At 50.8% G+C, this 24613-nt stretch overlaps 2 protein-coding genes across 2 annotated transcripts; one reads left to right on the top strand and one right to left on the bottom strand.

The window, feature by feature from the left end:
• Nucleotides 1-745: 745 nt before the first annotated feature.
• Nucleotides 746-13096, bottom strand: NDUFS2 (NADH:ubiquinone oxidoreductase core subunit S2). The gene is made up of 14 exons (XM_012768573.3): nucleotides 12764-13096; nucleotides 11986-12092; nucleotides 8042-8232; nucleotides 4530-4650; nucleotides 4241-4353; nucleotides 3929-4003; nucleotides 3679-3756; nucleotides 3470-3555; nucleotides 3084-3203; nucleotides 2011-2140; nucleotides 1637-1732; nucleotides 1384-1467; nucleotides 1182-1239; nucleotides 746-981 (listed from the first exon to the last, which is right to left on the bottom strand). The coding sequence occupies exons 1-14, from the start codon at nucleotides 12856-12858 to the stop codon at nucleotides 944-946; spliced, it is 1392 nt and encodes a 463-aa protein (XP_012624027.1). The 5' UTR covers nucleotides 12859-13096; the 3' UTR covers nucleotides 746-943.
• A 3048-nt stretch (nucleotides 13097-16144) lies between these two features.
• Nucleotides 16145-23968, top strand: ADAMTS4 (ADAM metallopeptidase with thrombospondin type 1 motif 4). The gene is made up of 9 exons (XM_012768572.3): nucleotides 16145-17254; nucleotides 18346-18669; nucleotides 18924-19056; nucleotides 19541-19711; nucleotides 20432-20718; nucleotides 20826-21012; nucleotides 21264-21439; nucleotides 22746-22921; nucleotides 23425-23968. The coding sequence occupies exons 1-9, from the start codon at nucleotides 16586-16588 to the stop codon at nucleotides 23849-23851; spliced, it is 2550 nt and encodes an 849-aa protein (XP_012624026.1). The 5' UTR covers nucleotides 16145-16585; the 3' UTR covers nucleotides 23852-23968.
• The last annotated feature ends 645 nt before the right edge of the window (nucleotides 23969-24613 follow it).

Here is a 24613-nt window from a genome sequence, read left to right as displayed (position 1 = left end):
TTCCCCTTCCTGCACTAGAGCAGGCGGCTCCCGGAAGGGCCAACTAAGGAAGCTGGGAGATCTGGGCCCTTAAGCCTCAGCCCGTCAATGGCCAACCCCTAACCCACGGAATGGGACTCTCATGCCTGGGAAAGGCTGTCTATATCTGCTTTCACTTTACCCTGTTCAAAGATACATCTATTACAAACTGCCCCTCGAGTTTCTCTTAGACACCACTATGGCCCTTTCCCTCCCACCAGGAACTTCATTTGAGCACTTTACCAATTTGTATAGGCATTCAGAAAGTTTGGGCAGGGGGAAGCTGAGGAGAAAAGAGGGTATGGGGAATGCAGAAGTGGAAAGGGCAAGAGTCAAGAGAAGGCGGTGTGGTGGCTCACGCCTATAATCCTAGCACTTTTTGAGGCTTAGGCAGGAAGATAGCTTGGGCCAGGAGTTTGAGACCAGCATAAGGAAGACCCTATCTCTATTAAAAATAGAAAAAATTAGCCAGGCATGGTGGCACAAACCTGTAGTCCCAGCTACTTGGGAGGCTGAGGCAGGAGGATGGCTTGAACCCAGGAGTTTGAGGGTACAGTGAGCTATGCTGACACCACTATACTCTAGCCTGGGCAACAAAGTAAGACCCTGTCTTGAAGAAAAAAAAAAAAAAAAATCAAAATTTGCTAAGACCTGAGTCTAATGAAGAAGTGGAGGGTTACCCATCACAGTGAAAGACAGAAAGATACCAAGAAAGACATACCAGAAGTTTGGGCCTAGGGGCCGCAAGGCGGCTAATTTATTGTAATTTCTCCTTTTCTAGTACATGCACAGAAAGCTCGACAGCTAAGTGTACATATACATGTACACACACACACACACACACACACACACAGAGCTCCATATCCAATGAGGGACAGGGTCCACAGAAGAAGGTGACAGGCAAAGGAGATCAAATGCTGTTTGTTCATCGATCTACTTCTCCAAACACAATATCCTGGGTACCTAGGAGGTCAGAGGGTGGAGAAAAAAATGTCATGTTATCAAAGATCAGAACTTATTACTGTCCTCAGCTCAGGTGACTTGAGGACTTGACTACATGCCCATAAGCTATATGCTGAACAGGAAGTGTTCAGTTTCCATCCCTCATGGGAGTCCCAAACCCCCTTGTCTAGGACACTGTTACTACACAGTAGGCCTCATACCTATGATGGCAACAACGTCCGCCAACATGTGTCCCTGAGACATCTTGTCCAAACCAGCCTGAGGAGATTGAGATAGCAATAGTATTAGATAAGATTAGTAGGGTAGAAGGAGAAGGAAAGAGAGTTCATAAAAATCTCAACCAAGATCAATAAATTATTACATCAATTTACTGGCATTAGAATTATTGATATTGGTTCTTACCAGGTGGGCAAAACCAGGAGCCTTGATCTTGCATCGATAAGGGCGGCTGCTACCATCAGACACCAGGTATACCCCAAACTCTCCCTGTCCAAGGAAGGTTAGGTGCCTTCAGTAATAGGAAGAACATTTTTCTCTGCCAACAAAACCTCTCTACTCATGCCCTCATTCTCATTGATGAATGAGGATTTTGTTAAACATCCCTCTCTAGTTACTTACTCCAGGTATAGTCTTTTCCTTCCCCTCCTCTCCTCACCTTAGGAGCCTCAATGGCAGTATACGTGGCTCCCGGGGGAACTTGGTAGCCCTCAGTATACAACTTAAAGTGATGGATCAGAGACTCCATGGAAGTCTGCAGAGAGGAAACAGGGAGCATCAACAAACCGAATCCAAACTCTGTTTCCTAGGCCTTCCCCCAGCACAGAAAATAATTTCAACCCTCAGAACGACTGAACATACATGTAAGTCAGTAAGCAGAGAGGAGACAGAATAAAAGAGGAGAGCTATGGGAAGTTAAGAATCTTACACAGTGAATTCTTTGAAAAAGGAAAACTGAAAGGTAGGATTCAAACCCCTCCCCGGCCACTAGCTCCTTTCCAATTCCCCACTTTCGCTCTCCCTGCAGCCAACCTTCATCTCTGCTCGCTTAGGTGGAGACACTTTGGCATCATCAACCTTGATCTCCCCGGGAGGCATCTTGTTCAGACACTGTAAGATGATTCGAAGGGACTGGCGCATCTCCTCCACTCGGCACAGGTACCTGAAATGGACGAGGCAGGCTCAGAGTGAAGAGAACGGCCAGAGGAGCAGGTGTGGGGCTGAGAAGGATGCCCTTCGGCTGATCTCAAAAGAGTTAGATCCTTCCCCAAACCCTCTCCTGAATTTTTCAGACTATGGCCTGTAGTATTTCCCTCTTTAATTATCCTCTTAGACACTTTCTGGACCACAGAATGGATGAGAGTCAAATGGACTAAAAACAAACAAACAAACAAAAAACATAGTAGCAATTCTGACTCAGGGTCAGTAAACAGGAATGGAATTTGAAGCTCAGAATCTAGTAGAAAGAACACTAGATCAGGAAGATTCTAGTCTCAACCACTGCTGACAGAATAATCTCAGGCTAATCCCTAACTCACATGTCTCAGCTTTCTCAGCTATAAAATGAAGCCAGAACTAGTTCTATCTAAGACAGGGTTAACAGAAGGTAAAATAAGATGCCATATATGTGAAAGTACTTTGAAAATCAACCCAAGAGCTCCCTTAGGGCTGGGCGCAGTGGCTCACGCCTGTAATCCTAGCACTCTGGGAGGCTGAGGCAGGAGGATCGCTCAAGGTCAGAAGTTCAAAACCAGCCTGAGCAAGAGCAAGACCCCGTCTCTACTAAAAACAGATAGAAATTAATTGGCCAACTAAAAATATACAGAAAAAATTAGCCGGGCATGGTGGCGCATGCCTGTAGTCCCAGCTACTCAGGAGGCCGAGGCAGGAGGATCACTTGAGCCCAGGAGTTTGAGGTTGCTGTGAGCTAGGCTGACGCCATGGCATTCTAGCCCAGGCAACAGAGTGAGACTCTTGTCTCAAAAAAAAATTTTAAAAAAAAGAGCTCCCTTAGATCTTGGGAAGCAGGATAAAGAAAGTGACAAAGAGAAAAGTGAGGCGGGGAAACTGGCTGGACAGTGAGCTGAGAAAAGACCAGGCCTTACCTATCATAGCAGTCCCCTTGAGAGCCAATAGGAACATCAAACTCGACCTGGTCATAAACGTCATAGGGCTGGGTCTTCCGCAGGTCCCACTGGATGCCTGAGCCCCGGAGCATCACTCCACTAGGGAGAGTATTATGGGAATAAGGGCCACTCTCCACAAACCAAATGAGGAGGCACATTCCTCCTTCTTCTCCCCCAGACTTGGGGTATGGCTAGGAGGGTGCCAAACATTCTTAAAAGCAAAGGTATTAGGCTGGAACTCCCCCACTCCCACTCCTGAGAACAGAAGTTGTATTCTGTATAAGAACAGAAGTTGTATTCCTCCCACCTAAAACCTGGAACTCCCCCACTCCCACTCCTAAGAACAGAAGTTGTATTCCTCCCACCTAAAACCATAGTTGAGTGCATCTTCTGCTGATATAACTCCAATGCCGACAGTCCGATTTCGCCAGATCCTATTGTTGGTCAGCATCTGTTGATCAAGAAAACTGCCATGTTAATATTCTTCATAACACTCTTCAAATACCTCTGTATTTCTTTACAAAACCCCACAAAGCCTTTTTGGGGGAAAAGAGAAATTTTTCTCCTAACTTACCTCCTCTACCTCATCAATACGAAGAGAGAAGTTCTTAGAAAACTCATATATGTCATCCATAAGCCCAAGGGGTAGGTCCTAGAAGCCAAACGGAGGTGATATTGTGCTCAGCATAGCGTTCACCAGACAGAGCTAGCTCAGTGCACGTCCCCCAGGGCTACCAGGTTTGTTTTCACCAGCCAGCACTGCCCTCCAGTGGCCACAGAGGAAACAGGCCTGGACTGGAGGTTTGGGGAAACGGGCCGCTCACCTGGTGCACGCCTCCTGGCCGGACATAAGCAGCATGCATCCGAGCTCCAGACACTCTCTCGTAGAACTCAAACATCTTGATAGGACACATTGGGAATTAGTGACAAAGTCCCAGGACCAACAACACTCCCTTGCCATATTGTGCCCAACCAACCCCTCATGACAGAGTTCCTTCGAATATAACCCAAGTTAAATACACCTTCTTCCCCTAAATGTTCTCCCCATGGTCTCTCTTTTTAATCCCTTGTCTCCTCATACCTTGTCTACTTCCTGTGCTTCCTTCCCTATTCCTATCCCTTCCTCCCTATCTTACCTTCTCCCTTTCTTCAAACATCCAGAAGAAAGGGGTCATGGCCCCAATGTCCAGGGCATGTGTGGTCACAGCCATGATGTGGTTCAAAAGCCGTGTGATTTCTCCAAACAGCACTGTCGAGAGGTGAAGACAGGGCGAAAAAAAGGATAGAGAAGCTGATAGAGCAGCCTGGGCAGAGCCTGGAGTATGAATACAAAGCCTGGGTTCAATGCTTCTAAGACAGGGAAGGGGTGGGGAAGGCACTGTGCTCTGCTCACGGCATGCTGTAGGAAGAAGGGCTGGTGCGTACCTCGGATCCACTGTGCCCGGGGAGGAGGCTGGATGTTTAGCAGCTTCTCCACAGCCAGTGAATAGGCCTGTTCGTTACACATCATGGACACGTAGTCTAGCCGATCAAAGTATGGAAGGGCCTGGGAAGAAGGAGGAATCTGAGTCACACCTACGGAGGCCCAGGAGCCCATAGTCTGGCTGCTGAAAGCTTTGCTCTCAGTGGGCATCAGAAGTTGGTGCTGGGCCGGGCATAGTGACTCACACCTGTAATCCTAGCACTTTGGGAGGCTGAGGGGAGCGGATTGCTCGAGGTCAGGAGTTCGAAACCAGCCTGAACAAGAGCGAGACCCCGTCTCTACTATAAATAGAAAAAAATTAATTGGCCAACTAATATATATAGAAAATATCAGCTGGGCATGGTGGCACATGCCTACAGTCCAAGCTACTTGGGAGGCTGAGGCAGCAGGATTGCTTGAGCCCAGGAGTTTGAAGTTGCTGTGAGCTAGGCTGATGCCACGGCACTCAATCTAGCCTGGGCAACAAAGCGAGACTCTTTCTCAAAAAAAAAAAAGAAGTTGGTGCTGCTTAAGCCTTTCCAGTCTCAGGAGCCCAAGCAAGGCAGAATGAAATATTCTAAGAACCAGTGGTATGCTGGTAAATGTTTAAAAACTGGCTCTCCAAAGTTGGGGAAAGACCCTGACTTGACATGTTTATCAATTTTCATGTGACTCCTGCTACAGCCAATTTTTTTTTTTTAAGATACAGTCTCACTCTGTTGCCCTAGGTAGAGTGCAGTGGTATAATCATAATTCACTGCAACCTCAAACTCCTGTGCTCAAGCCATCCTCCTGCTTTAGCCTCCCAAGTAACTGGAACTATAGGCACGCATTGTGATGCCTGGCTAATTTTTCTAGTTTTAGTAGAGAGGTGGTTTTGCTCTTGCTTAGGTTGGTCTCCAACTTCTGAGCTCAAGCAATCCTCCTGCCTTGGCCTCCCGGAGTGCTAGGATTACATGCGTGAGCCACCGCGCTCAGCCGCCATGGCCAATTTTTTTTTTTTTTTTTTTTTTTTTTTGAGACAGAGTCTCGCTTTGTTGCCCAGGCTAGAGTGAGTGCCATGGCGTCAGCCTAGCTCATAGCAACCTCAAACTCCTGGCTCAAGCAATCCTCCTGCCTCAGCCTCCCGAGTAGCTGGGACTACAGGCATTCGCCACCATGCCCGGCTAATTTTTTGTATATATATTAGTTGGCCAATTAATTTCTTTCTATTTTATAGTAGAGACGGGGTCTCGCTCTTGCTCAGGCTGGTTTCGAACTCCTGACCTCGAGCAATCCGCCCGCCTCGGCCTCCCAGAGAGCTAGGATTACAGGCGTGAGCCACCGCGCCCGGCCCGCCATGGCCAATTTTAAGTTACCAATATTATATAAACAGGCCTGGCACAGTGGCTGATGCTTGTAATCCCAGCACTTTGAGAAGCCAAGGAGTTCAAGACCAGCCTAGACAACAAAGCAAGACCCTGTCTCTAAAAAATATAAAAAAATTAGCTGGGCATGATGGTACAAGCCTATAGTCCTAACTACTCAAGAGGCTGAGGCAGGAGAATCACTTGAGACTAGCAGTTCAAGTTTATAGTGAGCTATGATTGCACCACTGTACTCCAGTCTAGGCAACAGAGCAAGACTGTGTCTCTTAAAAAAAAAAAAAAATTATGCGGGAAGCTGAGGCAGGAGGATCGCTTGAGCCCAGGAGTTTGAGGTTGCTGTGAGCTAGGCTGACGCCAGGGCACTCACTCTAGCCTGGGCAACAAAGTGAGACTCTGGCTCAAAAAAAAAAAATTATGTAATTGAATGCAGCACTGGGAAGAATAGCACACCATTATACAATATTTCCATTATACAGATACAGTAAAAGTAAATACTTCAAAGCATAGCATAGTAAAATGTAGTAAAATAAGTGATGAGTTCTGAGTATTTCTTGCCTTTGTTTTTAATATATATTAAATCATAAGCTCATACAGTTTAATTCTTAATAATGGCTGTGTTCAACAACTGGCTCATAAAATTCCTGAAAATTTAACAATCAAGATCTTACAAGCCAGCCGGGCATGGTGGCTCATGACTATAATCCTAGCACTCTGGGAGGCCGTGGCGGGCAGATTGCTCGAGGTCAGGAGTTCAAAACCAGCCTGAGCAAGAGTGAGACCCATCTCTACTATAAATAGAAAGAAATTAATTGGTCAACTAAAATATATAGAAAAAGTGCATGGTGGTGCATGCCTGCAGTCCCAGCTACTCAGGAGGCTGAGGCACCAGGATTGCTTGAGCCCAGGAGTTTGAGGGTGCTGTGAGCTAGGCTGACGCCACGGCACTCACTATAGCCTGGGCAGCAAAGTGAGACTGTGTCTCAAAAAAAAAAAGATCTTACAAGCCAGTATGAGCTGGCTCTGGCACAGCACTGTCAATAGTCCTCTGTTCGAGTGACACCTCTGTCAAAGAAGAGCACTTCAGACTTCTAAATTCCCCTTGTCTCTTTTTTTTATATATATCTTTTTTCTTTTTTTTTGCCCCACTGTTTGCTGGAAAGCATTTTTACCCATTGTCTCTTAAAATTGATATACTGAAAGAGAAAGGTAATCAGCCTTAAGAGCATCTGGGAATGAGGCATTTAAAGAAGAAAGAGCATTGGGTAGAAATGATCCTTCCTCCAGAACGCCACAAAAGCTAAGTTCTAGCTGTCTGCTGAACCGGTTCAGCTTCCAGGAAGAAGGCGGAACTAAGATGCCCCTCTTTGGGACAGCCTGTTCTTGTCCTGATGTCATTGTGACGCAGAATATGCTACAGGAGTTAACCCATGGACTCTGGGACCAGAAACCATCACTGCCTGGACTCCCTAGGGGAATCTAGTCACATTCTAATCACTGTTCACTCCCACACCAGGCTGGGTCTAAATCCTAACCCAGGATCCTAACCCATGAATCTTTCTTCATGACAGTAAGAAAAAAACTTGAGACTCCTATACCAGATCCAACTCCTTCAAATCTGACCCTCGCCACTTGGTTCACACAGTTCTAAAAACGACAAACTTTGTCACAAATCCCCGCTCGGCTGCTCTGACTCACTGAGTGTTTTGAAAACAAACTCAGACAGTTGGAAGATATAAGAATCAGCTGTTAATCCTAGAGAGCTGCCGTCTCTCTCTTCTTCCCTGCCCCCAGGGACACAGGCTTTGACGCACTATGTCAAGAGCAAGGAAACTGAGGCACGAGAGTACTGGTAAAGGGGCCAGCCAAAAGTCAGCCAGAGAAGCTGGGAATGTAGCTCCAGCTCCAAAGCATGGCTGGTGAATAAACCAAATCCAAATGACTCAAGCATCCCTTGTCACGTCCCTCCATTCTCACAACCAAGACTGTCGTATTTACGTCAATGAGTTACTCCTCTCAACACCTTCCTCCCCTGAGGTTTCAGAGACAGCAAAGTCCCAGGTTCTAGCCTCCCCAGATACCGTCAAAAAGCCCCCATTCACCCACCACACCTGCAGATAGGTCTTGTATTCAATGAGCTTCTCAGTGCCTCGGTGCAGGAGCCCGATGTGAGGGTCACACTTCCGCACCATCTCCCCACTCAATTCCAGCACTAGTCGCAGGACTCCATGGGCTGCTGGGTGCTGGGGCCCAAAGTTCAGGGTCAGGTTTGACACCACTTTGTCCACTGGAGGGTCCACATCTAAGAAGTGGGAAATAGTTTAGAGCGAAATGGTAATTCCCTTGGGAACCCCCAAGAGAAAGCAAGGAGTTAACCTCTCCCTATAGATCTTCCATCTCACCATCAGGGGTCCTCAAACTACGCCCACCAAGGACATTTATCTTGCCTGCTGCCCACCAAGGACATTTATCCTGCCTGCCGGGTGTTTTTGCCTCTGCTGCCTGTCCTGCTTAGCAGCCGACTCATCCTGGGCCCACAGTGCACATGTGTGGAACATGTGCCGCACTCTCCAACGGCCCTCCAACGGTCTGAGGGACAGTGAACTGGCCCCCTGTTTAAAAAGTTTGAGGACCCCTAAACCTTATTAATTTGCTAATTGCCAACATAACCAGAAGACCATTAGATGGGGAAAAGGGGAGATCTAAACTATTGGATAAGAGGAACCATGAATCTCACTCTTTCCATGTCTCTTAGAATACCTTTTTAATAATAGTAACAACATGGGGTACAGAGGCACATGCCTGTAATCCTAGCTACTCGGGAGGCTGAAGCAGAAGGATCACCTGAGCCCAGGAGTTGTGGGCTGGAGTGCGCTATGCCAACTGGGTGTCTGCACTAAGTTTGGCAACAGCATGGTGACCTCCTGGGAGCTGGGGACCACCAGGTTGCCTTACAAGAAATGAACCAGCCCAGGTTGAAAATGGAGGTCAAAACTCCTGCACTGGCTGGGCGAGGTGGCTCACGCCTGTAATCCTAGCACTCTGGGAGGCCGAGGTGGGCGGATTGCTCGAGGTCAGGAGTTCGAAACCAACCTGAGCAAGAGCAAGACCCCGCCTCTACTATAAATAGAAAGAAATTAATTGGCCAACTAATATATATATATATAGGAAAAAAAAATTGGCTGGGCATGGTGGCGCATGCCTATAGTCCCAGCTACTCGGGAGCCTGAGGCAGCAGGATCGCTTGAGCCCAGGAGATTGAGGTTGCTGTGAGCTAGGCTGATGCCGCCACGGCGCTCACTCTAGTCTGGGCAACAAAGCGAGACTCTGTCTCAAAACAAAAAAACAAAAAAAACCTCCTGCACTGACCAGTAGTGGCATCACACTTGTGAAGAGCCACTGTACTCCAGCCTGGCCAGATAGTAAAACACTGTCTCAATAAATAAATAAAATTAAATAATAAATATTTATATAGCCTTATTATATGTCAAGCACTACTCTAAGCACTTTACTTATTTTAACTGATTTAATTCTTATAACAACCGTATGAGTAGTAAGTACTGTTGTCATCTCCATTTTACTGAAGCAACTGAAGCCACATGCTTTTTGACTTCTCCAGGATCACAAAGCTAGTAAGTGGTAGAACCAGGATTTATATTCAACCTGTTCAGCTCCAGGGTCCATACAATCTTTTTGTTTGTTTGTTTCTGAGACAGAGTCTCATTCTGTTGTCTGGGCTAGAAAGCCATGGCATCAGCCTAGCTCACAGCAACCTCAAATTCCTGGCTCAAGCGATTCTCCTGCCTTGGCCTCCCAAGTAGCTGGGACTACAGGCATGCACCACCATGCCCAGCTAATTTTTTCTATTTTTAGATGCCTGGCTAATTTATTTCTATTTTCAGTAGAGACGGGGTCCTGCTCTTGCTGAGGCTGGTCTCCTGACCTCAAGCGATCCTCTCGCCTCAGCCTCCCAGAGTGCTAGGATTACAGGCATGGGCCACCACACCCGGCCCAGGGTCCATACACTCTTAACTACTAAGATATACTGCCCTCCAAATGTATCTGATGAGGGGCCAGCCAATCAGGAAGCATATACTTAATGCTTACTTCTACTAAATGACAGTTTTTACCCTCAAGAAGCTTACACTTTAACTTGGGAAATAAGTACACGTGAAAAACCAGTATCACAAGTCAGATTTATAAGTTACAAAGTTAAGTGCTCAGCCACACATATTTAAAGGCAGGAAAAAACACTGTGAAGACTTCATGTAGGTAGGATCTAAGCTGGTTATTAAATATAGGAAATTATTTAGATAGGTATAGAGAAGAGTCATTCCAGGCAATGGAATTAACATTGGACAAATCTTAGAAACAAAGAAGTAAATATCTATGGAACTCTTATCAGGAATTCCCAAGAGGCAGAATATTAGTGTTGGGAGGTAGTAGGGAGTAGTGGTTCAATTATCCGTACATATCATTAATAACAACACTTATGGAGGACTTACATGTGTCAGGCACTACATGTTATTACTAAATCATTTAATCCCTACAATAATGCTATGAAATAGGTACCGTATTCATTGATAAATGGAGACTTGAAATTTTTCAAAAATTCTTCACCATAGGCTTTAGAGTCAGACAGACCTGAATATAAATCTACCTGTGTGTTCCTGATTGAGTTTTAGTCTGCCTGCACCATAATTTCCTCAAAATTGGAATAATACACTCACACGGTTTTTTTTTTTTTTTTTTTTTTTTTTTTTTGAGACAGAGTCTCGCTTTGTTGCCCAGGCTAGAGTGAGTGCCGTGGCGTCAGCCTAGCTCACAGCAACCTCAAACTCCTGGGCTCGAGTGATCCTTCTGCCTCAGCCTCCCGGGTAGCTGGGACTACAGGCATGCGCCACTATGCCCGGCTAATTTTTTATATATATATCAGTTGGCCAATTAATTTCTTTCTATTTATAGTAGAGACGGGGTCTCGCTCTTGCTCAGGCTGGTTTCGAACTCCTGACCTTGAGCAATCCGCCCGCCTCAGCCTCCCAAGAGCTAGGATTACAGGCGTGAGCCACAGCGCCCGGCCAACTCACACGGTTTTTTTAAGAATTAAGTAAAATAATGCATACAAAAATGGTAAGCAAATGGTAAGCATTCAGCTATTGTTACTGTAACTTTTTGAAATGTAATTGGAAGTGTCTTTGAAGGTTTTTGAGCATGGTAAAATAATGTTTTGGGGAAGACGAGGGTGATGACATTGTATAAGAGAGGTGAAAAGGGAACTAGATTAGTGGCAGAAACCCAAAAATACCGCAGACTCCTAAAATAATCAAGGTCTAATACAAAAGAAGTCTGAACAAGAGTGATGGCAATGAAATTAAAAGGGAAAGATGACCAGATGTAAAACATTATGAAAGAATCTACATGGTTTGGTGACTTCTTGGACATAGACATAGAGGGCAAGAGATAGAAAAGAGCCAAAGATGACTAAAAAGGATGCCACTGATCAAAATCAGAAAGTTCTGGGAGGCCAAGGTGGGCGGATTGCTTGAGGTCAGGAGTTTGAAACCAGCCTGAGCAAGAGCAAGACCCCATCTCTACTATAAATAGAAAGAAATTAATTGGCCAACTAATATATATATAGAAAAAATTAGCCAGGCATGGTGGCGCATGCCTGTAGTCCCAGCTACTCGGGAGGCTGAGGCAGAAGGATTGCTTGAGCCAGGAGTGTGAGGTTGCTACGAGCTAGGCTGATGCCACGGCACTCACTCTAGCCTGGGTAACAAAGCGAGACTCTGCTCAAAAATAAATAAATAAATAAATAAAATAAAGATTTAAGTTGGATATTGACTGGGACCTACTCTTCCTTTCCTTCTGGAATGTCCTTCACCATCTAACAAACACTGGTTATTATCACTATTATTATGTTTGTTGAATTGCATGGAGAAAGAAATAAACAGGGTAGGAGCTAAAATTTGCCTAAGACAGAGAGCTCAAGAGCACTTAGAAGTGCTGGGGGCAGGGCTGGGTGTGGACTGGGACAGCAACTCTGGGCACTCACCATTCCAAGGTGGAGGCTTCCAGTGGGCTGTTTCCTTGGTTGGGTACATGACAGCTCCCCCAAACTGCTCCGCATATTCCACATCTGGCTGCCATTGTCGAGCACCTCTGGGGAGTTAAAGACAGACCCTAGACCAAGGGCCTGAACAGTAGTGCCTGGTTCCTCTGTTCCCATTCACTCTCACATGGGACCAGGTAAAAGTGTCCTAGATTCTTCAATGCCAAGCCACTGGCACACAGTATAGCTCTGGCAAAATAAGCTGGAACTCTAGAGATTCCATTCCTACTAACAACTTACTTCTGGAATCACTTCACCCATCACCATTGTGCATGCAAGGTTGGAGATCCTAGCTCCTTCGTATTTTCATCATATTCATATTCCCATCCAGGTAAATATGAACACGAGAAAAGTTTTTATCCAAGGTCAATCTAAGACTAAGGAGAGAGAGAGAGAGGAGAGAGATGATATTCTAGTTCCTTGCCTGAGCTCTACTCAGGTACGACATGAGAGGTGCACTCAAATCACTAAAGTTGAGAGGCAGGGTCTCCCACTTCGCTGATATCACCTCTGGCAGAATGAGCTCAAAACCCTCTTTCGTCCTTCGGCCAGAGTGGGCGCCACTGCATCCTGGAGCCGGATAAATCAGGCCTGGGCGAGAGGGTCACAGGCCTGGGTCATTCTTTCCTGGTGAGGGGGTTCACGGGGCCTATGGAGTGTCCCCAGGCTTGAGAAACCCTAGCCTTGAGGAAAGTGCGTCGAGGGCTGCCCTCAGTCTCACCTGCTGGGCTGAATCGGCAGTCGGACCCCAGCCCCGGGCCGCAGCACCTGGGCCGCTGCGCCCCGGAGGCTGCACAGAGCCCTCAGCGCCGCCATCTTACCCGCTGCAGACTGCAGGAAGGAGAACCGGGCGGAAGTGACTCCTGCGCGCCTCCGTGTGGGCTTCTCACCTATCGACACAACGAAACCGCCCTCTTGGAAGCTGGCGAGGTTGTCAAACGTGAGCCTGATAACATCCGGGTTCCCTGCCTTGCCTTCACTTGCGCTTAGATAACGGTGACTGCCGTCATCTTTACTGAGGGCGGCTCCTCCCACTGCTCCTGACTGGCTTTTCTAGGAGCCTGCAAGCGAAAGTTGCACGCTCCTGCCAAAGGCGACAACGCAGGTCTTTGCGCTGTGTCGCCGAGCCCGCCTGCGTGAACCTTGGAAACTCGCGCGGGGGTTCCTTCCTTACTCATTTCCGCCTTGGCTGCCTTCCTATTGTAGTGCTGCTCTCCGATTGTGTCTGAGCCCTGCCCTTCTGGGGTAGTCCCAGGCTTTGCTAATTACCTTCCCATCACTGAATCCAAAAGATTCAGAGCCGGGAAAGCCAGCTAATTTCCAGATGTCCAGAATTGGGATAGTGAAAAGGGGCCCATGTGGGGCTGGGCGGGTCTGAGAGTTCCCGCCAAACCAAAACAAAAAAGAGTAGGAAGCCAAGGCCACCAGCATTGGTGGTGCTGAGGGGGTTGCCCCGGATTGTGTAGGAGCTATCTCCTCCCAGGTGGGGGAGGGGAGGCCCTCTGTGGGAGACCCTGATATCCGTCAGGCTTCCTGGACCTACAGAATCACAGACCCAGGAAGTGCCCTTGGAGATGTCTCACATCCCACTTCCGTCCTGCGTCAGTCTCTTTCCCCTCATGTCTTTCTGACCCTGACACAGCCCTCATAGTGGCCAACAGCATGGAAATGTAGCACCGGGCGTCTGATCCCAATTCTGTATGGACAGAGTTTTCTAGCTTTGGAGGCTAGTTCCTGTTCTCTCCTGCCTTCAAGCACAGTTCCAGCTGGGCCACCCACCCTTAGAGTTTGTACAACTCTCCCACCCTGAGACTGGAAAGAGGCCTTCCCCAGATCTCCCCTAGACAGGGGCCCTGGGACACGGCCCACCAGCAGTGCAGCAAGGCTGAGCAGACAGACCACGGGAGTGGCAGAGACAGGGAATTCTTAGCTGCAGAGAAAGAGAAAGCCAGACTTCTAGCCTGGGAATGGACCTAATGGGAACTGTACCAAAGGGTGGGGCCAGATCCCTGGCTGTGGGAACTGACCAGGATTTGAGGTAGACAAGGCAACCCCCACAGAGCCAGGCCAGAGGTTTGGTCCCCCTACACTCATTCTCCATTCTTTCCCTGGACCTTCTCTCCTATAGTTGAAACACGGCAAATGTAATGGTGGTGAGGGATGGCAGGGACTGCATTTATTTGCCTTGATCCAGCCCAGGAGAAGTCAGGATAGACTCTGGGCTGCTTGGCCCTGGGGGCAGCTTGAACTGGGACTAGGGTGGGGGCTCCTGGGGAGCTGCCTAGGACACTGCAGCTTTTGTGCCTTCTCCCTGATGCCAACACCCCCACACACACTGCTGCTGCCACTCTAAGGCCCTTTGTCTTTCACTGCTTAGTCACCCCCTTTGTCCTCATCTCAGATGGGGGAGTGGAAAGGGGCATTAGAGTCCTCTGGCGATAGCTCCTCTTGCCCCTGCCCCTGCTGGTCTCCTATCCCTTGTCTAACTCCTCCAGCCCCAGCCCCCTCCACTTAGGGTATGTTGGGGGGTCAAGAGGTGGGTCAGGCAGTCATAAGGGGGTGGGTAATACAGGAAGTGATGGGCACCAGAACAGGTATTAGTGCCCTGAGCAGGAAGGGAGTGGGAGAGGAAGTATTCAGGTGGAGGATGTGATGTTGGGGACAGGAGGTGACAAAGCAGAGAGTGAATAGGGGAATGGGGGCAGGAGGAGGTGGTCCACCTCAAGGAAAGGGAAGAGACTGCTGACTGTACTCTCCTTCCTGGGGATTTCCTGGGAGTGGCCATGGGATGGGGTAGCAGAAATTGCCCCCACTTCTGAACCTTTTACTTCCTTGCCTTGAGAGTCCACCCACAAGCCCTCTTTTCTGAGTTCCCGCCAATCCAGAACCAAAAGAATCATTTCCTTCCTTTCCCTAATACTACCTCTTCCTCCCCCACCATTCTCCCCACCCCAGGTTCTGGGTTCCTGTTTCTCCCAGTACCCTAATTTCCCTATGTGCACAATGTTGCATCCATCCTCGCCCTGCCCCACAGAGAATGAGAAATAAGATTACTAGATATTCCAGGAACCATTGTGTTCTCAGGGCAAAGTGGGGCCAGAGAAGGGAGCCAGGTGGGGATTCCCCCCAGATCCACACTTAGTAAATCTGGGCTCCTGAGAGAGAAAGTCTTGCCTGTGCTAGGTAGGGACTGGCTGACTTGAGGCTGGGGGAGGGTTTAGGGTAATTGGAAGTGGGTAGGAAGAGGGCCAAGAGCCTGGGGGAAGCTACTGGGAGCTGTTCCAGAGAAATGGGGAGTCAGGAAGCGGGGAGGGGGAACCCTGGGGGGAAATGGAGGTGGAATGGCTGTTCCAGGGGTTTGGAGGGGGTGGGTAGTGGTAACTCAGGAAAGGGGAGCCTGAGGGAGAGAAGGGACCTGGGAGAAGAGGAGGTGCCACCCTGGGCCCTCCTTCTGTAAAAGGAAAAGTCATTAACCCCTCCTGCCTTGTCATCTGCCTCCTTCATATGTTCATTCTAAGCAGAATCATCCTACCTTTGGGCAGTAAACTTCTGATCATTGCCTCTTTGCTTCCCCCATCTCTCTGCCTACTCTGTTCTCTCCAGCCTAGTTCCATCCTGAGGCTCCATCTACCTTCTTTTTTTCTTTTTCCCTCTTGATGTTTCCTTATCTGTTCCCCACCTCTTTCCCCAGGGAGCTCACTCAATCCCCTCAGTCCTGGAAACCAGACTTTAGGGCCAAAGGGCAGCATGAGGGAGCCTTGAGAAGGGGGAGGCCATGCCAGCGTAGACTGTAAGAGCAGGAATTCTCCTAGGACCATGATCCTGTCTGTGCGTGTTAGCCAGGCCCTTTCCCTGACTCTCTGCCTCTCCTGGGGCTTTGTCCCACCAAAAAGGGAAAGAGCGCTTAGGGCTGATTGTGGGGTTTGGGAAAAGGCTATGTCATCGCTGGCCCAGTGCCTATAATCCATCCGGCTGCTAGAGATTCCCCTCCCCTGGGCAAGTCCCACTTTTTTTTTAAAAGGAAAACAAAAACTAGGATTTTAGGAAGCAATGATACACCCATCTGAGTCCTACCGACAGAGCTCTGGCTGAGTGGCTTAGAGAGCAGCCAATCGCAGAGGCTCGGGATGCTTGCTTAAAAGAGCTGGCACTGAGAGAGGCTGGGGAGAACCCACAGGGAGACCCACAGACACATAGACACAAGAGAGACAGAGGAAGGAAGAGACAGAGACAAAGGCTCAGTGGAAGAAGGCAGAGACAGGACAGGCACAGAAGCAGCCAAGACAGAGTTGTACAGAGGGAGAGGCAGAGAAGCTGCGGAAGATACAGACAGAGACAAAGATCCAGGAAAGGAAGGCGCAGGAGGAGAGTTTGGAGAAGCCAGACCCTTGGGCACCTCTCCCAAGGGTTAAGTTTTTTCCATCTCCTCTGAAGGTCCCCAGCCCCTCTGAAAACTCTGCCTCTGACCTTGGCAGGAGTCCGAGCCCCCAGGCTACAGAGAGGAACTTTCCAAAGCTAGGGTGTGGAGGACTTGGTGCCCCAGATGGCCTCAGCCCCTTCCAGCTGCAGCACCAGTGCCATGTCCCGGACAGGCTTGCATCGCGGGAGGGGCTTGGCGGGGCGCTGGCTGTGGGGAGTCCAACCCCGCCTGCTGCTCCCCACTGTGCCCCTCTCCAGGCTGGTTCAACTGCTCCTGCTGCTGCTGTCCTCCCTCCTGCCCTCAGCCTGGCCAGCCAGCCCCCTCCCCCGGGAGGAGGAGATCGTGTTTCCAGAGAAGCTTAACAGCAGCGTCCTGCCTGGCTCAGGCACCCCTGCCAGGCTGTTGTACCGCTTGCCGGCCTTTGGGGAGACTCTGTTACTAGAGTTGGAGCAGGACCCCGGCGTGCAGGTGGAGGGGCTGACAGTGCAGTACCTGGGCCAGGCGCCCGAACTGCTGGATGGGGCAGAGCCGGGCACCTACCTGACCGGCACCATCAATGGAGATCCGGAGTCGGTGGCGTCTCTGCACTGGGACGGGGGAGCCCTGTTAGGGGTGTTGCAGTATCGAGGGGCCGAACTCCACCTCCAGCCCCTGGAGGGGGGCACCCCTAACTCTGCTGGGGGACCTGGGGCTCACATCCTACGCCGGAAGAGTCCTGCCAGCGGCCAGGGTCCCATGTGCAACGTCAAGGCTCCTCCTGGGAGCCCCAGCCCCAGTCCCCGAAGAGCCAAGGTAGGCAGCCCTGGAGTCTGTGTCCTGCAGCGTCCTCCCGCCATGTCTGCCCTACTGACCCCTATTCACCCTCTCTCCACCCACTTCCACTTCTGGCCATTCTGCTTCCCTCCCGTCTGCCTGCCTTTCCTCTCCCCACTAGCCTGCTTTCTTGGGAAAGCTCTGGTCTCTCCCTGCTCCTAGCCAGACCGCTGATCCACTGATCCGCACCGAGGGTTCTCAGAGGTGGGTCAGAGACTTTCGGCTGGGAATGACTGCTCCCTGTTCCCACTCTGCCCCTGCCTGGCCATGGCATCCTCTACTGGCACAGTCCCCAGCAATAAAACTCTCCTAACAGCCCCTTTTGCCTTGGCTCTTTTCTCTGCCACAAGTTTGATTTTCACTCCCACCCTCAGCTAAAGGAGTGAGGTCTCAGGCCCAAAGGATTGGCCTCTGGCTCCTGATGCTGCCTTTACAATTGCTATGGCAAACTGCAAACTAGGGCAGGGGTGGGCAAGGGAGGAAAGGCATGTCATACCTCCTTCTGGTCAATCCCTTTCCCACACTGTGGACTGACTGCATGGCTGCCTGAGGCTCCATCCTTTCCTCCCTCCCACTCCTGGTCTCCCCCCTTCTCCCCTTCCTTCCACCCCCCTCCCTCTTGAGCTTTAATCCAGACCAGACGCTCCCTCCACACCCGCCACGCTGAGCTCTGGCCCTGGCCCTAGCTGCTGACTGAATCGTTCCTCCAACCACACAGAGCAGACACGTAGCAGCCCAGCCCTCCGGCCTTACTCCCACAGGCCCCAGCCGCACGCAGGCCTGGGGAACCCCAAAGCCCTTCCCCAAAGGCAGTCCTGGCTTCTTTCGCCTCTGGGGCCCAGGCAGCCCTGACACCTGGAGTCCGCTTCTCCCCCCGTTCTCGGAACCAGCGCTGATTCCTGAGTCACCACAGAAGCCCTGGGATTCAGGGTTGGAGGGAGGAATCCCGTGGGGTATGTGGGGCCCAGCTGACTCTGCTGAGTTCCAGACCCAGGAAGTGGGGGAGGGGAGAAGTGACCCAGAGTTCTGAGAGGCTATTTCAGGATCCTCCTCTCCCTTTTTCTCTCCAGCGCTTTGCTTCACTGAGCAGATTCGTGGAGACCCTGGTGGTGGCAGATGACAAGATGGCAGCATTTCATGGAGCAGGGCTAAAGCGCTACCTGCTGACAGTTATGGCGGCAGCAGCCAAGGCCTTCAAGCACCCAAGCATCCGCAACCCTGTCAGCTTGGTGGTGACTCGGCTAGTGATCCTGGGGTCAGGCGAGGAGGGGCCCCAAGTGGGGCCCAGTGCTGCCCAGACTCTGCGCAGCTTCTGTGCCTGGCAGCGGGGCCTGAACACCCCTGAGGACTCGGACCCTGACCACTTTGACACAGCTATTCTGTTTACCCGTCAGGTGAGTCCCCAGTCAACACCACAGGCCATGTGCTGCACGATTCCAAGAAGCACCACTACATAGATTGTGATGTAAATGGTGCCCCTGCAGCTGTGTGACCTGGTGCCTGGCCCTAGCCACATTGCCTTGCATGGCCATCTGGGCCCTGCCAGTGCTGGGTACTCAGTGCCTAGCCCCCCCCCCAATCTGGATCTCATCCCAATGGACCCAGGTGTCTTGGCTCCCTGTGCATCTTCTATGATCCCTCTCCATAGGACCTGTGTGGGGTCTCCACCTGTGACACTCTGGGTATGGCTGATGTGGGCACCGTGTGTGACCCGGCCCGAAGCTGTGCCGTTGTGGAGGATGATGGGCTCCAGTCGGCATTCACTGCTGCTCATGAACTGGGTAGGTGGGGGTGGGGGTACAGGGTACCTGGGGAGGATGACAGAGGGATCAGGGATGAGGGGAGGGAATAGTGAGGTCACCGGGGTGTTAATGGGGGGCCCCAAGGTGTTTCTTCCTCCTCCCTAGGCTTACCTACAGGACCATTATCATTCTCTGCTCTGGGTATAGACAAAAAAAAAAAATTAGATTCTCCTGTTAAATATGAGTGTGTGGAAACTTGTGAACTTGTGTGTGTGTGTGTGTGTATGTGTTTGGAGGGGGAGTCAGTGAGGGAAGGGATCCTGAGTGTATTTTGGGAGGAGAAGGGACAAAGCAATGGGGGCTACATATTGGGGAGCCCCAGAGCACTATTAAGGGGTTGGGGGCAGGGTGGGAGGGAGAATGGATCTGGACCATCCACAGCTGCAACCAGGTTTATGAGGAAGCCCCCTGAGGGCAACAGGGATGGGACCACTGGACTCTAGCAGGGCCTCTGCTCTCACAGGCCATGTCTTCAACATGCTCCATGACAACTCCAAGCCATGTGTCAGTTTGAATGGGCCCGGGAGCACCTCCCGCCACGTCATGGCCCCTGTAATGGCTCACGTGGATCCTGAGGAGCCCTGGTCCCCCTGCAGTGCCCGCTTCATCACTGACTTCCTGGACAATGGCTATGGTAAGCAGATGGGACTCACCTTTCCCTGTGTGGGACTCACTCCCTGCCCCCAGTGTACTCTCACTTCCACTGCATTCCACGTGGGCCAGTTCACCTCCTCAGGTGTGCTTCCCCTGCAGTGTGGGATGGAGTGAGCAATGCTGCTGTCCCTGGGTGGTCCCCATTTCCTCTCAGAATAAATATAATAGCATAGCTAGGGGAGTCAAATGTTAGCTCAATAGAGCTGACCTTCTAAGGACCAGAACTGTCCACCACTGGAATGGGCTGGCTGTCACTTGATGAGGTGACCAAGAACAGCAGGATGACTTCCACTGCGCAGAGATGTTGATGAGAAGCAGACTCCAGCATGCTGTAGTTGGCTAGAATAGTCAAGAGCACTTGGTGCTTTGGGTTCCAATCCTCATTCTGTTCTTTAAGTGTACAGAGATGTGTGACTGTAAGTTACTTGAGCTCACTGTGTTTGTAGCTGATATATCAGATATGTATAATGTGGTAACCACCTGATAGATGTTTGCCATGATTGAGATGTGCTGGTCAAGCATTTAGCCAATGCTCATCACATAATAAGCATCCAATAAATTGTAGCTGCTATTTAAAGCCTCTTAGAGCCCTAGGATTTTCTAGGATCCATCAGGCCCCAGGGAGCCTAAGCTTTCAGCTGGCAATCCGGAATGCCCTCCTCAGTCCCTTGCTGACTTTGTGCCCCAACCTCCTTTCCAGGGCACTGTCTCTTAGACAAGCCAGAGGCTCCCCTGCATCTGCCTGCGACTTTCCCTGGCAAGGACTATGATGCTGACCGCCAGTGCCAGCTGACCTTTGGGCCCGACTCACACCATTGTCCGCAGCTGCCGCCGCCCTGTGCTGCCCTCTGGTGCTCTGGCCACCTCAATGGCCATGCCATGTGCCAGACCAAGCACTCACCCTGGGCCGATGGCACCCCCTGTGGGCCCACACAGGCCTGCATGGGTGGCCGCTGCCTCCACGTGGACCAGCTCCAAGACTTCAATGTGAGATCTCAGGGCAGACGTGGGGGAAAAGGCCCGAGGCGCGGGGACTGGTGCCAAGCCCTGCGGAGAGTGTGCTCATCCCACTCTTCCGTTCTGTGCCTCTGCAGATTCCACAGGCTGGTGGCTGGGGTCCCTGGGGACCATGGGGCGACTGCTCTCGGACCTGTGGGGGTGGTGTCCAATTCTCCTCCCGGGACTGTACGAGGCCCGTCCCCCGAAATGGTGGCAAGTACTGTGAGGGCCGCCGCACCCGCTTCCGCTCCTGCAACACTGAGGGCTGCCCAACTGGCTCAGGTGAGGGGAAGGAGGGGAGCCCTTGGGAAGAGATGGTAGAGCAGAAAGGACTATCCCTTGGATGCAGGACCAAGAAGGCGTTGATTGCCCCAGCTGTTGGGGGAAGTGACCCTACCCTTTGGGGACTGTCCCTGGCAATCTGTAGGGGAGAACAGCTCCGTGCATTCTAGAGTTCTGAGGGGGCTAAATGGGGGGGGGTTGTGGGCAATGTGAGGAGAGAGGGACTCTGACTGTCCATTTTACCCCTACAGCACTGACCTTCCGTGAGGAGCAGTGTGCTGCCTACAACCACCGCACTGACCTCTTCAAGAGCTTCCCAGGGCCCATGGACTGGGTCCCTCGCTACACAGGTGTGGCCCCCCGGGACCAGTGCAAACTCACCTGCCAAGCCCGGGCACTGGGCTACTACTACGTGCTGGAGCCACGGGTGAGGGCCAGGACACCTATCCATGTTCACACGCTCCCCAGTAGTCCCTCTGCTTTCTGATGGCAAAGATCCTCCCAAATAGCACCATTCCTGTTATTTCCACTCCAAGCCAGGCCAACCCAGGGGGCTACTCAAACTTATCTGTCCATGGGTATTAGGTAAGCAAGCCCCAGATTCTGGATAAGTGGCAGTAGGCTGCTCTAGCCTGGCCCATTTGCACCCATTTTTTTTTTCCTCTTTCTCCAATCTTCAAGTGCTGCATTTGGTGAAAAATTCGTGGCCTTTGGGGCAAGTCCTTGGCCCACCCTTTCCATGTGCTCCTCTGTCACATTACAGTGGTGGCCTCATTTGGTCCATGGGGACAGCCAGTCCCTCAAAGGACAGACCTCTTGGGGGTGACTGACGTCCCCACACTTCCTCTGTGTGATAGGGTAGTGGGTTGAAGGCTAAAGAAAGGAAAACAAGCTCTGGCATCATTTTGCTCCCTTTGCCCTTAACCCAAAGAGAATTCTTACAGGTTGGCTGCCCTCTAGTGTCCATCCAGGGACAGTATCATCAGGTTTAGGGCTTGGTGTCAGGACCCAGACCTGCAGTTCCCATCTCTGCTCTTCTGCTTGTCATCTGTGTATCCTTTCGGGCAAGTTCCTTAATCTATCTAACCTTAGTGTTCCATCCCTAGAAACCTCAAACAGTGGTTGTGAGATTTATGTTCATATTTATAAAGCACTCAGCACACTGCCTAATTCAAAGTCGGTGCTCTGAAAATGGTGGCTTTTATAATTATTATTGTCATTATGATTATCATCCCATGTGGTGGCCAGTGCTCACTCTGCACACCATCTCTGCATCCCCTACCTCACCCAGCTTTCCTGACATCCCTCTCTAGTAGGACATGAGTCTTTTTTTTTTGAGACAGAGTCTTGCTTTGTTGCCCAGGCTAGAGTGAGTGCCGTGGCGTCAGCGTAGCTCAGAGCAACCTCAAACTCCTGGGCTTAAGCAATCCTCCTGCCTCAGCCTCCCAAGTAGCTGGGACTACAGGCATGCACCACCATGCCCGGCTAATTTTTTCTATATATATTAGCTGGCCAATTAATTTCTTTCTATTTATAGTAGAGACAGGGTCTCGCTCTTGCTCAGGCTGGTTGTGAACTCCTGACCTTGAGTAATTCGCCTGCCTCGGCCTCCCAGAATGCTAGGATTATAGGTGTGAGCTGCCGCTCCTGGCCGGGACATGAGTCTTGCCTTACTTACCAAGCCCTCTTGACTTAGGAAGAATGCATGACATTGTTCTTTCTCTTCTCCGCAGGTGGTGGATGGGACCCCCTGTTCCCCAGACAGCTCCTCAGTCTGTGTCCAGGGCCGCTGCATCCATGCTGGCTGTGACCGCGTCATTGGCTCCAAAAAGAAGTTTGACAAGTGCATGGTGTGTGGTGGGGATGGCTCTAGCTGCAGCAAGCAGTCAGGCACCTTCAAAAAATTCAGGTTATTTCACCACTTATTTCCTCCTTCTACCTTCCTGGACATTATGCTGGGTTCTGGGGATACAGATGAACTCGGCATTGCTTCCACACTCGAAGAGCTTACAGTCTAGTGGGGGGATAGATGAGTAGGCAGTTACGGTGCCGTGTCCCACGCGTTCACCAGGGACCCACCCCGCTTGCTGTGCGTGCCTTTATGGGCATCAGGGGAGACTTCCTCAGGGGTGACCTCTGTGCTGAGTCTTGGAGGGAGAGCAGGGATTGGGCAGGTACCATGCGGGTGGGGCTTAGAAGGGCACCTCAGCAAGGGGGAAGCAGGTGTAAATGTTCAGCGATAAAAGAGAGGAGGGCTCGTTTGCATGTAGCTCTGATCTAAACTGAACAGCTCACGTAGGTTTGGGGAGACAGCCCTCTGCACACACGTACGCACACATACAGACAAACGCAGCTCAGAGAGCTGAGGGGATTCAAGAGACGCTGAGCTCCCTGTCTACTCGTTCCACACAGGTATGGATACAACAATGTGGTCACTATCCCTGCGGGGGCCACCCACATTCTTATCCGGCAGCAGGGGCCCCCTGGCCCCCGGAGCATCTACCTGGCCCTGAAGCTTCCAGATGATTCCTATGCCCTCAATGGTGAATACACGCTGATGCCCTCCGCCACAGACGTGGTCCTGCCTGGGGCAGTCAGCTTGCGCTACAGTGGGGCCACTGCAGCCTCCGAGACACTATCAGGCCATGGGCCGCTAGCCCAGCCTTTGACGCTTCAAGTCCTGGTGGCCGGCAACCCCCAGAATGCACGGCTACGGTACAGCTTCTTCGTGCCCCGGCCAGCCCCTTCAACACCGCGCTCCACTCCCCAGGACTGGCTGCACCGAAGGGCACAGATTCTGGAGATCCTCCGGCGGCGCCCCTGGGCAGGCAGGAAATAACCTCACCATCCCGGCTGCCCTGTCTGGGCACCGGGGCCTTGGACTTAGCTGGGAGAAAGAGGGAGCTTCTGCAGCTGCCTCGTGCTAAGACACAGTGGGGAGGGGTTGTGGGCATGATGCCTGTCCCTCCTCTCTGCCCAAATGCGCAGGCTGGCCCTGCCCCGGCTTTCTGCCCTGGGAGGCAGTGATGGGTCGGTGGATGGAAGGGCTGAGAGACAGTGTCCTATCTAAACTGCCCCCTCTGCCCTGCAGGTCACAGGTGGGAGGGGGAAAGCAGCGTGGGCCCAGGCCCCAGTTGTATTTATTTAGTATTTATTCACTTTTATTTAGCACCAGGGAAGGGGACAAGGACTAAAGTCCTGGGAAACATGACCCCCCACCCCTCATAGCCCTCACCCTGGCTAGGAAATCCAGGGTGGTGGTGTCAGGCATAAGTGATCTGTGTGCGTTTGTGTGTGAGAAAATGTGTGTGTGCTTATGTATGAGGTACAACCTGCCCTGGATTTCCTCTTCCTGAATTTCATTTTCTAGGAAAAGAAAAGTCAAGGGTAGGATGGACCTTCAGGGAGTGAGGAATTATCATATTTTTAAAATATAAATTGAATTCTGCTATTTATGTGCTCCTTTTGGAGTCAGACAGATGTGGGTTGCATCCTGCCTCCATATCTCTGAGCATTGGTTTTCTCATTTGCCAATAATAATACCTCCCTTTGAAGTTTGTTGTGAGGATTAAATAATGTAAATAAAGAACTAGCATAATGC

This window comes from Microcebus murinus, chromosome 2 (genome assembly GCF_040939455.1).
Source record: "Microcebus murinus isolate Inina chromosome 2, M.murinus_Inina_mat1.0, whole genome shotgun sequence".
Lineage (NCBI taxonomy): Eukaryota > Metazoa > Chordata > Mammalia > Primates > Cheirogaleidae > Microcebus > Microcebus murinus.
Note: the sequence above shows the minus strand (reverse complement) of the source record. Positions and strands in the feature narration are given on the sequence as shown.